This window comes from Mauremys reevesii, linkage group 3 (genome assembly GCF_016161935.1).
Source record: "Mauremys reevesii isolate NIE-2019 linkage group 3, ASM1616193v1, whole genome shotgun sequence".
Taxonomy (NCBI): domain Eukaryota; kingdom Metazoa; phylum Chordata; order Testudines; family Geoemydidae; genus Mauremys; species Mauremys reevesii.
The window spans coordinates 27021066-27034147 of NC_052625.1; the positions used below are offsets into that span (position 1 = coordinate 27021066).

The 13082-nt window shown below is 44.8% G+C and overlaps 1 protein-coding gene and 1 long non-coding RNA gene across 3 annotated transcripts in view; one reads left to right on the top strand and one right to left on the bottom strand.

Moving 5' to 3' along the window:
* EML6 (EMAP like 6) overlaps positions 1-13082 on the bottom strand; it is a 374873-nt gene that overhangs the window by 56250 nt on the left and 305541 nt on the right. The window contains exon 29 of the mRNA XM_039531367.1: positions 6638-6716. Within this exon, the coding sequence (XP_039387301.1) occupies positions 6638-6716 (79 nt within the window). The remainder of the gene's footprint in view (positions 1-6637; positions 6717-13082) is intronic.
* LOC120401409 lies at positions 503-6775 on the top strand. 2 transcript variants are annotated; one of them, XR_005596431.1, is made up of 5 exons: positions 503-569; positions 1754-1909; positions 2573-2694; positions 3407-3479; positions 6680-6775. It is a non-coding gene; the product is annotated as an uncharacterized LOC120401409 (long non-coding RNA). The 2 variants fall into 2 exon arrangements; XR_005596430.1 differs by having other exon boundaries at positions 2576-2694.

Consider the following 13082-nt stretch of genomic DNA (forward strand, 5'->3'; position numbering starts at 1 on the left):
ACAGTTATCTACCTTTCATAACTGTTATTCTTCGAGATGTGTTGCTCATGTCCATTCCACGTTAGGTGTGTGCGCGCCCACGTGCACGGTTGTTGGAAATTTTCCCCCTAGTGGTATCTGTAGGGCTGGCTTTGGATGCTCTCTGGAGTGCCGCACCTATACGCCAATATATGAGGTGCCACCATATGAAGTTCCTTCTTGCCATCGAATCCGACAGTGGTGATGGACGGGTCATGGAATGGACGTCAACAACATATCTCAAAGAACAACAGTTATGAAAGGTAGGTGACTGTTTTTTCTACTTTGAGTGCTTGCTCATGTCGATTCCATGTTAGGTGACTCACAAGCAGTATCCCTGGAGGTGGGCTGCATGTTCACGGACATGCAGCCTGCAACAGTGCTCTACTGAGACTGGCATTGTCCCAGGCCTGCTGGATGATGGCATAATGGGACACAAAGGTATGGACAGCCAACCAGGTAGCGGCTCTACAGATGTCTTGAATCGGCACCTGGGCCAGGAAAACTGGAGGCCTGTGCTCTTGTGGAATGGGTGGTTACAACTGCCAGTGGTGGGTACTTTTATCTGTTCATAACAAAACTTGATGTAGGCTGTTATCCATGAAGAGATTCTCTGCAAAGAGACAGGCAGACCTTTCATCCTATCCACCACTGCGACAAAGAGCTGAGTCGATTTTCAGAAGGGTCAGATCCTCTCGATGTAAAAGGCTAAGGGCCGTCTAACATCCAGGGTGTGTAACCTAGTTCTTCACTGGATTTATGAGGTTTTGGAAAGAACACCTGGAGGAAAATGTTCTGATTATTGTGAAATTGTGATACCACATTCAGTAAGAAGGCTGGGTGCGGTTGCAGCTGGACCTTATTCTTGTAGAACACAGTATAGGGTGGTTCCCACATGAGCGCTCTAATTGTGGACACTCTTCAGGCCAAAGTGATTACAATATAGAAGGAGACCTTCCATGAGAGGAGCAGCAGTGAGCACGAGGCTAATGGCTTGAAGGGGGGCCCTGTGAGCCTTGACAGTACCAGGTTCAGGTCCCAAGCCGGGATAGGGTCGCAAACTTGAGGATAAAGTTGCTCCAAGCCTTTGAGAAATCTAGTTGTCATAGCATGGTAGAAAACAGATTTGCCCTGAACCAGAGGGCGGAAGGCCAATATGGCTGCCAAGTGGACTTTGATAGATGAGAGCATTAGGCCTTGGTGCTTGAGGTGCAGCAGGTAGTCTAGGATGGCCTGTAGTGAGGTCAGGTCAGGAGGCAGATTCTGATCTGATGCCCAACATGGAAAGCGTTTCCATTTGGCCGGGTAGGTTGCCCTTGTGGAGGGCTTTCTGCTACCCATCAGGACTTGCTGGACTTGAGTTGAGCATGCTTGTTCCTCCTCATTCAGCCTTGCAGCAGCCACGTTGTCAGATGCAGGGATGCTAGGTTTGGGTGCAGCATATGACCGTGATTCTGGGACAGTAAGTCCGGCCAGAGCGGGAGCTCTAGCAGCGCTGCTGTTGAGAGCTGCAACAGCATGACAAACCAGGGTTGGGTGTGGCCACACAGGAGTTATCAGGATAATCCTTGCTCTGTCCCACTTGATCTTTAAGAAGGTCCTGTGCATCAGTGGAATCAGGAGGAAGGCGTACATCAGTGCTCCCGACCATGGGAACAAAAAGACATTAGACAGGGAGCTGCTGTTGAGCCCTCAGATCAAACAGAATCAATAGCATGTTCTGTTCTTCCTGGAGACAAACAGGTCCACCTGGGGAGTCCCTCACCTGTGGAAGATCACATTGACCACCTCTGGATGGAGTGACCTCTCATGGTGAGATGAGAAGGACCTGCTGAGGAGATCTGCTAGTGCATTCCTGGCCCCTGGGAGGTGCGATGCTACGAGATGAATGGTATGTTGGATGGAGAAGTCCCACAGCCTGACACAGGGCTGAGGAGCAGGCTTCACCCTGCTTGTTGATATAAAACATAGCAATGGTATTGTCCATTAGAACTTGGACTACCCAGCCTCTCAGGTAGAGAAGGAACACCTGGCAAGCCAGGCATATCACCCAGAGTTACCTGATATTTATGTGTAGGGAGTGTTCCTCCTGCAACCAGAGACCTTGAGTGCTGACATCAGCTCCCCACCCTAAGTCTGAAGTGTCAGAAACCAGTGTCACTGACGGGAAGTGGGTTATGAAGGGGACCCCCTCCAATATCACATGCAGGTCTGTCCACCACACCAGAGATGACAGAATGTGTGGTGGAACTGTGACCATTAGGTCCAGATTGTGTCTGGCAGGGGCATACACTGAGGCCAGCCATGCCTGCAGAGGTCTGAGGTGTAGGTGAGCATGTCGGAGCACATAAGTACATGCTGCCATGTGGCCTTGTAGTCTGAAGCACACCCGGGCAGTTGTGAGTGGGTGAGCTCTCATATGGGTGATGAAGTCTGTCATAGCCTTGAACCGTGACTCTGGTAGGGAGGCCTTGGCATAGGTAGAATCTAGCACTGCCCCGATAAACTGTATCCACTGAACAGGGATAAGAGTTGATTTTTGCTCATTTATAAGCAGGCTGAGATCCTGACAAGTGGCTCGCACCAACACAAGGCTGTGTTGGACCTGGACCCACGATCTGCCTCTGATTGGCCAGTCATGAGGTACAGATAAATCTGTATGCCTTTCCACCTCAGGTAGGCGGTCACTACCACCATACATTTCATGAAGACCCTTGGACCAGAGGCAAGACTGAAGGGCAGTGCCGTAAACTGGTAATGACTCTGGCCCACCACAAAACAGAGGAATCTCCTGTGCCAATGGAAAAAAGAAATGTGGAAATATGCATCCTTCAAATTGAGGGTGGCAAACAAGTCTCCTGGATCCAGAGAGGGGATGATGGAAGTCAGAGAGCCCATGCAAAATGTCAGCTTTTTGAGATATTTGTTGAGGTAGCGCAGGTCTAGAATGGGTCTGAGGCCCCTTTTAGCCTTCGGGATTAGGAAATACTGTGAACATGTTCTGAGGGACTTCCTCCATGGCCCCTATCTGCAAGGGGGTCTCCACCTCCTGGGTGAGGAGTTACTTGTGAGAAGGGTCCCTGAAGAGGGACAGGGAAGGGGGGCCGGAGGGAGGGATGGAGGAAAACTGTAGGATGTAACCAGATTTTATGGTGTTGAGCACCCAATGGTCCGAGGTGATTCTGGACCAAGCAGTAAGGAAAGGGAAAAGCTTCAGGAATAGAGGAGGGGCTGGATCCAGGTGCAAGTCTGGTGCATCACCCTCAGCCGGGCACACCTTTAAAATGACTGCCCCGAACCACCTTGGTGGTGAGCAGGGCCCAGTGGGGAGGCAGAGGAAGATGAGGCCAATTGCCACCACTTATAACCTCTGCCCCTCTTTCTACAGGAGGGCTGGTGAAGTGGACCCGGATATCTGGGTGGCAGTGAAGGTGGCTGGAACTGTCTCCTAGTGGCCTAAGGTATATACAACTGGAGGAAGTGGAGGCTGGCCTTCAAGTTCTTTAGCCTGTGCAGCCTAGTGTCCATTTGCTGCGAAAAGAGAGCTGGTCCTTGTTTGAAAGTCCGGAAGACTTCAGCCATGAACTATGCCTTATGGTCACAGCTGAGGACATAGATTGTGAGGCACAGTCAGCTGCATCCAGTGCCGCTTGAAGAGAGGCCTTGGCCACTGCCTTACCCTCCTCCAAGATGGCCGAGAACTCCTGTCTTGCCTCTTGAGGCAGGGAGTCTGTGAAAACGTGACCATCTAGTTCCAAGTGTTATTATTGTATCGCCCCAGTAGAGCTTGCTGGTTGGCAATACGTAAGGCTACAATTATGTCATGGAGGTCATGGAAGTTACAGAATCCATGACTTCGACAGACCTCTGTGACATTTTCTGCCTTGGGGCTGGAGCTCCTAGCTGGCTCCCCTGCAGCTCCCAGCCCTTACTCTGGTGGGGGGACATTACACCTCCCAGCCATGGCGGGTGGGGGGGAAACCCCACGTAGCTGCCCAGCCATGGCGGGTGGACCCTGCAGCTGCTCAGCCACAGTGGGAGGCAGAGGGATCCCATGCAGCTGCCTACCTGTGGCAGGTGTTTGGGGGACCCCCTACAGTTGCCCAGCCATGGTGGGGGGACCCAGCAGCTCCCAGCTGCTGTGGGAGAATCCTTCAGCTGTCCAGCTCCAGCGGGTGAACCCCCCGGAACCCGCAGCCACCAGAGGGGGTGAGGGGACCCTGCAGCAGGCCAGTCCCCAAGGGTGGTGGGAGACCCTGGAGCTCCCACTCACCACACATGGCGGGGAACCCGCTGAGCTCCCTGTTGCCGTGGGTGGTGGGCCCCACCCAGAGCTGATCAGCCGCTGCATGGGTGAGACCCCAGAGCTCCCACTCACCGCAGTAGTGGAGGACCTGGGACTCCAGGCAGCAATGGAATTCCATTTTTTCAGGAATATATTTAGCGAAAGTCAGGTTCAGGTCATAGGCTTCCATGAATTTTTGTTTATTGCCCATGACCTATCCATGACTTTTACTAAAAATATCCATGACAAAATCTTAGCCTTAGCGATACGTAACTGGAAACTGGCTGTCGAATAAACTTCCAAAAAGGTCTAGTTTGTTAGCGTTTATCTCTTTCATTGGTTGTTGAGACCACTGTGACCCGTGGGAGGGTGGGAATACATGTACTCAAACCCCTGGGCCAGGACATAGTACTTTTTCTCTGCCCTCTTTGAAGTGGGGGGCAGAGAAGATAACGTTTGCCACAATGCTTTTACTAGTTTTAGCACCTCTGTCGTGCACCTTAGAAAGAACTACTGCAGCCAAGATGTCAAATAGACTCTCAGCCAGTTCCCTGAGAACTCTGATTTGCAGTCCCAAGTTGGAGGCCACTCTTTTGAGCAGCTCTTGACGGGCACGGAAGTCGTCAGGTGGCAAAGGGTTGGCAGGCCCGGTCACTGCTTCATCCAGGGAAGAGGAGGAGGAGGCAGCTATAGATGGTGTGGCTGGTTCCTCCTCTGCCACAGGTGCCAATTGTGCAGGGGCCGCCAGAATCTCGGTGCCGAGGTACAGCTCTGAGTCTGATGCCTGTACATTGCCTGTAGTGCTGGTGCCTGTAGTGCTGAAGCTAAGCTCTGGCCCTCAGAAACCACAGAGGGGTTTGAATATGAGCCCATCATGGGCGGAAACCCCCAGGGGACCCAATGGGTGGACTGCCAGGGGCCCAATGGTGGGCCTGTCACAGTTCCAGCCCATGGGATCAGTGCCGACGATGCCTCGGGGGTCAGGAGGGCTCACACTCACACCCAGACTCCTCCCTGGAAGACCAGGGTGGGGCTGAAGCTGCCACATGCTAGCTGGTACCTGGCTGATTGGAGACAGACATCATGATGGGGAGAGATGCCTTGGAGACAACGACTGGCATCTTGGTGCCAGAGATGCACTTTGTGGTGCCGGGGATGGGTGCCAGGCAGGCAGAGATCGGCCGGCTGGAGAGTGACAATGTGGTGATGGGGAGCAATGGGCTAGGGATCGGTGCTGTGAAGGAGATCAGCGCCACGAAGGAGATTGGTGCCACGTTGGAGGCCCAGATGGGAGGGTCTCATCGTGGGCTTCCCTGTAGAGGGAACCCGCCTTCGAGGGGTCCGCCGAAGATGGGCACAGATCCCGAGGCATGAGTGGCACCAGGAGAGACATCAAGTCTTTTGCCGCTCGGAATGCCTCCAGCGCTGAAGCCACCAAGAAATGTTGCAGGCCCTGACCACGCGTGGGAGTCAGTGGTGAATCCTGATTTGGGCTCGGTGTCCTTGGTGGAATAGCCACTGCCCAAAGTGGCTCCAGGGAAGATGAGTAGCCCGGCAGGGGTCTCAATTCATGTGGGGATTCCAATTTCCTGGGTAGTTGTGCATGGTGCCGGGGAACAACCTCAGTTAGACTGCGACTTCTTATGCCTCCTATTAGACATGGAAGAGGGGGAGCGGTGCCAGGAAGATCCCAGTTCTGGGGGAGCACTCCACACCAGGTGCTCAGTGCTGAGTTGGAGCGGCATGGTTCTGACACGGAGGACAGGGCAGCCTCCATTAATAGGGCTTTTAATCTGATGTCCCTGTCTTTGAGAGTGGAAGGTCTGAAGTTTTTGCAGATCCTGCACTTCTCTTTAATATGTACCTTCCCAAGGCACTGAAGGCAACTAGTGTGTGGGTCACTGATGGGCATAGTACAGATTATTTTTAAAACCAATGTGATATTGACAGACCAGGTAATTGCTGCAAATGGTATTCAAGATAGCTATAGTATTTGGCTTGCTTAGTGCATGTAGTGAACATATATTTTTAAAATTAGGGACTACATTTTCAGAAAAATGTGCACTCTATAATATGCAAAAAACAGCATAATTTGGGGGCACCATTTTGATTTCGTATGCAGTCATGATAACTGCATGTGCAAATAACCAATGTGTAACTAGTTATTTACATGTTTAATATAGCAAATGTCTGTGTAAATTAGAGATGTACAGAGAGTCACAATCAGGCCTATATATGACTTTAGTCTGCACTCAAAGTATGGGTGAAATTCACCCAATAAGCATTAATACTACACACAAAAAAAACCCAGAAAAAAAAAGTGCTAAGCCTGACCTCAACCAGTTTCTTTTTTTTGTTGATATCATTCTTTTGCAGTTTCTCAGGCTGAGGAGCAGCTCTGCTAACTGGTGGCCTGAAACAAACACAGAGAAAACAAAAAACGAAGATAATTAATACATCTGAAATGCCTGCTGTACTTGCATTGTAATCCTTGTATAATTAATCCTTACTTGGCAAAAAAATCACTTCAGATGCAAACAGTAAATGATAACTTATTCCTTTTTATTTAATCTGAGCTGCTTTTTCTGTGGTGATATAATCTTTGGGGTATTTTAAGGGCGACATTTCACAAAGCATAGAGCTGGTGTATTTATTGCAACATTATATAGCACAGAAAGTTGGACTCTAGAAGAGCAAAACAAAATCGAAAGTAAACAAATCGAAAGTAAACAAACAAACCCCCCACAACTCAACCAGGCAAATAAAAGCTCAAAATATACATTAACAAAATATATCAGCAGGTGATCTTGTGACAATAAAAGAGGAAAGAGTTACCTTGATCCCCTTGTAAGCGGCAAATAAAACAAAGTAAGAAACTTAGTACAGTTTATACAAATATTTTGGTCATTTTAATCATGCACAAGCATTTTCAGAGTTGATCACTCATTCCTGTGTGGCACAAACCATGCTATTCAAGCATGCCAGCAAGAACTAAAACAGAAATTAAAGAGTGCACCAGTCTACAAATTCAGAAAGGTCATACCCTGGCATCACTGGGCAAACTCTGCACTAAAGCTCCTACAGGACAGGGAGAAAAAAGGAAGCTATATTAATGCTTCCCACACACTTTATACTGAACTGAGAGTATACTTTTGTGTATTTTAGTTATTTCAGAGTGCCTTATAGAAACTGTAGCTGTCAGAAACATAACAACAGTCTCATGAGTGCTGCTGAGAGTTTCACACAATGTATGTTTGTTTGTATTCTAGTTCATCTCATAATTTAGCATAATTCCTGTTGACTCGTGGTAGGTCAACTTGTGTACTGAGACAGTTTCTATTTTTTTGCTCTCAGGGAAATAAGGTTCCTTTATTTTCTCTGAAATTGATCGGTCAAAACACATTATGTAATCATCAATGATAACTGGACCAAACCATGGTATAATCACCACCAGAGACTAGATGGGAAGTAAATGATGATAAAATTTCATTCCATATAAAACATTAAGCTAAGCTAGAACATTTTGCAAAGGCCAATTTGAACCCAGAACTAGCATGAGGCCTTTAAACAAGCAATTCAGAAAAGCATCAATTGTTTTCTTGCATGTTTCCTACTCTTTTTTCTGTTTTAGTGTAATTTTAAAATGAATTGATTTTACGTTTCTTCACCTAAGAATGTCTGTTAAAGTTTATGACAAAAGCAAGCCAGTATTTGTGATGAAAGTAAGAGGATACTATCACTATGACACAATCAGTAAATAATTAAGTAGCCAACACAAAATTTATTTTGAAAATATAAACACACACATCTATATATATATATATATCTATACACAGTACTTATACACACAAATATTGTGTGTATTTATATATACATATACATGTATATATATACACATATGCATTCCGTGCTTTATTTTCACATTATGATTCATAAAAGAAATGTAAAAGAAAAGCAGCATCAAGTTCATTTTCACTTTTAAAAAGTCTATGGTCATCGCTAATTTGTTTGAAACTTAAGATGGCAGTGTTGAGGGTGAGAAATTTGCATTGTAATAAATTAAGTACATTTACCCTTTGTGACCTATGCATTCTGTACTGCACATTCAAAGAAACCTGTGCTTTTCCTGTGTGAATACTTACTTGACAATTCCCTGCCTCCAAAGGAAAGCAAGTTAAAACATAATACAAGTATTAACGGTTTCTTTCCAGTAATTTAAAGAAAATGTGTGCACATTAAGAGATAGGAGGAATGAATTCTAGAAAAATTTAGACACTCAAATGTTATGGGCTTTAATATTTGCAGGCACTCTGAATCACTACAGACTTCATTTCTGTTAGTAATAATGGGCCTGATTCTTTTTTACACCAGTTTTACACAGCTGTAACTCATCTTCCATGGACCTAATCCAGATTTATACCTGTGTGAGTCAGAACAGAATTAGCCCTGCTGTTTCTATGGATGGTTAGGTGGGAGTGGAAAAAGATGTGAGTGACAGTTCTCTTCCTCCCTTCAGCTAACCAGTAAGTCTGTAGTGAAATATTTAGATGTAGCAGCAGAAAGAGGAGGATAAAACATGGGTGAGCAGAGGTTGCAGCATTGGGAAGGTATACAAATTAAGTGGCTAGGTGAAAAGTTGGGAGTGGAGGATTTGGAAGAGAGAGGTAAGGGTACAAGTTGCTGAAGGGAGAGAAAAAGAGGCCTGACTGCAGAAAAAAATAGACAGAGCTATTTAGGAAGGAGACTAAATAAGTAGAAAGGGCAGGTCAGAAAGAATTAGGATAAGCTCTCTGGGGCAGGGATTATCTGTTGGTCTGTGCGTATACAGCACATAGTACAATCTGACTCTGATTAGTGCAAGCATAATAAAAATGATAATAATAATGAGAATCCTGTTCCTAGTGAAGTCATTGGAAACAGGATTGGGCCATCAGAGAGGACCTTACATGAAAAAGACAAATAAAGCTGCTGTCACCTGAGAGAGGCCAAGGAAAAAGTCCTGGCAACTGAGATTGAGAGTGAGCCCAAAAGCAAAGAGATGGGAAGAGAGGAGGACCTGGGTGCCAAGTGGGACACAAAAGTGGGCAAGGTGGCTAGCTGGAGAGTGCATGTTCTAATAACAGAAAAAGAAAACGAGCAAGCCTGAGAGAGAGCATACTCCCAAGAAGAGAAAGGAGAGAGAATAAGGGGATCCAAACCTGGGAAATCTGTTTGGGCAATGAAGTTATAATCTGAGATTTAATAAAATGTTGTTCATATCATAAAAGATGTAAGCGAGACCTTAAAAAGTAATTTCCATTGTGTGCTGAAAGGAATGCACATGTTTTTCTCATCATTCTAAAATATGTTACAAAACATCGAGAACTTTTCAAAAAAGTTTTAAAGACTTTGTGAAACCTAAGACTTCTTCAGGTTCTCCCTTCCTCATGTATGTATGGGAGTGTATTATAATAACATCATAATATTCAAGTAATATGAAATCTATGCTATCAATATGCAATCTTTTTTGTCATTACTTTTACTTAACATTTCATGGACAGGGTAGTAAAAATAATGTTATTTGACACTGGAAATAGCCTGCTTTGGAATATAATGGATCAAAGCAAAATTTAATCAAGGTTAGAAGAAAACATCATTTAAAAACATCATATCAGCACAACAAAGTCACTAACATTTTTACAGTATCCTGCATGATTTTACATGTATGCTGATGCACTCTTTAAAACAAAAATAAGATATTGCAGAATGCATGGTGGTCATAGCCATTTTCATATATTTTAAGAAAGGAAGCTATTCATTGCATTCACGTCATTCTAATTCAGTCCCCAAACATAAACAAGCAGAAAAGCAGATCAATAGGAACTATAGTCAGTTCTGAACAGGAACTAGAGACCTTTATTTTTAAATTAGCTGATTGTTGTAAATATCCTGCAACGCTGTTTAGCTGTTTGGCTACTGCAGGATCTTGGTATAGGCCTCCTGCACCTATCTATGGTTCCTTCCTATATAATAGTGTGCACAAGTAGGGCAACTTGGAAGATCTTGTTTGGTGATGCTAGCTGCAGACAGCATATTGCATCAGTTTCTCGCTTCACTGACTTCCAGGAAAAATTTAAGTTGTTAACTCTGAGCTAAAAAGCTTTGTATAACTTGTTTACTGGCTATGTGAGAGATCACTTTCTCCCCACATACTACCAGAGTAGTTATGATCAGCTGAGGCACTCAAGCCAACAGTCCCCAAATTTAAATGGATAGTTGATCTTAGTGGAAATTCCTCAATTCTGGTATTTATTTACCTTAGTAGTCTGACAGAATCCAAGTTTGCTGACATTTAGCATACCCTGCAAAGTATGTCTCTTTTTACAGGCTTCTCTCAGGTGCTGGGGCTGGGTTTGTATTTGGTGTGTTGGGGGACATCCATTTATTGTATTAATTTAATACATCCATGATAAGACTGTTGGTAGCTGAGGATATTTGATAAATAAAAATATTCACTCAATAATATATGGAGAACTTTTGGAATGAAGGAGGTGGTATAGTGGGTGAATACATTAGTCTCTCACCTCTGGATGATTGGATTCAAGCCAGATCATAAATGACATGCCTTTGAAGGTTTCCCTATGGTCCCTAGTGGACTCCAGTCCACATGATAAAAAAACCTCAAAGCAGTTGACAGTTCCTGAACAATGCTGGAGCAGAAAGCAATTTTCAAGTTAGAATGGAGAAATGTTGATGGCACTCTGTGTGGATAGATGCACTGTACTGGAATGACATCATTTTCAAGCACACAAAGCTTCACACAAACAAAAAAACAGTCTGGGGCCAGCCCTCTGTTCTGGCAACAGCACAATGGCTGCCTTGTAGAGGATATGGGATTGATCCCGAGTTCATTAGGCTACCAGGAGCTGGGAGTATAGCAGTCACAATATGTTCAAGTTCTGGGGGAGAACCACAGTGGAAGCAGTGTCCTGTCAATTACAGCTTGAATAGGTCATTTTGACATCGAGCTGTAGAGAAGGTAAAAAAGTGGGATCCCAGAAGACTCCACTCCACCCCAATGACCACTTTTCTGTTAAAAGACTCATTGTGTTATTTCCTACATCCCAAATATATTTTTCTCCAATACATTCTGAATTGTCTCCACAAATGTGTATATACAAATAGGGATTCATTTCCAAGCTAGCTTCTGAAATTGCACCCACAAAATTATACATGTAAAATCCATATTTGCATGAGCAAATTGTGTAACTATGCATCTAACTATTCAATTTATAGTGCAAAAATGTGTACGCAATTTTGGAGGCTTGTTTGAAAACTGAGCCCCTGTGTTATAAGAAATAAATCATCAACAAAAGAATAACCAATATCTGAAGATAGGAAAATCCTCTTTTGCACCCTTCTACAGTGTAGAATGATACACAGTAGATAATCTGAAAAACAGCCTATGACAGATAATTTACAGTAAATGGAACAGACTAGTGTGATACAAAACAGGACTAGACATGCTAACGCTGCTTTTGGTTTTCCGCATATTTAAGCTGCATTGAAGGATTTCCATCACCATAGTTATTAAATTGTTAGTTCATGTAGACATGCAAGTCAAACAAATTAATGCTGCAAACACAGGATATGAATTAGTGTTAGCAGAATACAAAATGAAAACATTATTATGCCTCCCATATTAGTGGCATGAAACGTAATGTTAGGCAACAGGCTCATTGTACTTCTTGTCATTTAAATTCTAGCTTTGGTCAGTTAAAATGGTCCCAATTCAACCATTAAACTGTTTCTCATATAAGACATAATTCCTATGTATTTTCCTAAGTAATATATAACATGGCTTACAATTGTCCTGGATTGTCTGGGACAGTCTTGCCACTGACCAAGGTGTCCCGTGGTGTGGGAGCGCTGCTCTTTGGGCTCCCACACCGCGAGACTATTCCTGCAGCAACTCTGATTGACACCCTGTTCCTAAATTACGTAGGCAGAGCAGGGAGCAGAATGCCAATCAGAAGACCAAGAAAAGAAAAGAGAAATAAGGGGTGAGAGGAAGACAGATAATGGAGGGAGGGGGGAGAAGAAAAACAAGGTGGGGGAGAGGAGAGAGAAACAACAATGAATTAATTATCTTAATTGAATGCACAAACTAATACATCTGTGAAGACATTTTAAAATTGCACCCCCAGCCTCACCTCCCCGGAGCTCCACCTCTGCTAGGGGGAGGGTCCCAGAGCCCAGGCTCCAGCCTGAGCCCAAACATTTATGCTGCAATTTTACAGCCCTGCAGCCTGAGCCCAATAAGCCAAGTCAGCTGACACAGGCCAATCATGAGTGTTTAATTGCAATGTAGCTATATACCCACTGTTACATGCTAAAACTGCAACTGCTGAAGAGGCTTCACTTAGACTCCCTGACCAGTACATTGCCACTGGACTCTGCTAAACCTCAGCAGCTCCCAACCCTGGCCATGACTAATCTCACATTTTGCAAGGCAGATATGCTATATGATTTCTATAATCCTCACAGGTACTTACACAATGATTATTTTTTATTAAGCAACTAAAGCAGTAAATGAAAAGGCATATGCTACAAGGGGTTTTAACTCCTTTCTGAAGGCATTGACTTAGGTTAGGTTAGACTTGTCCAGATGGGCTTACAAAGTTGTTGTCTTCCCCTGTACAAGGATAAAAATCCTGCTGCTTAGAGGCTCGACATTGTGGAGTGTCCTGTCAGTCTGACCCTGAGTTGGAAGTCCAATGCAGTACAGGACTTTAATCTG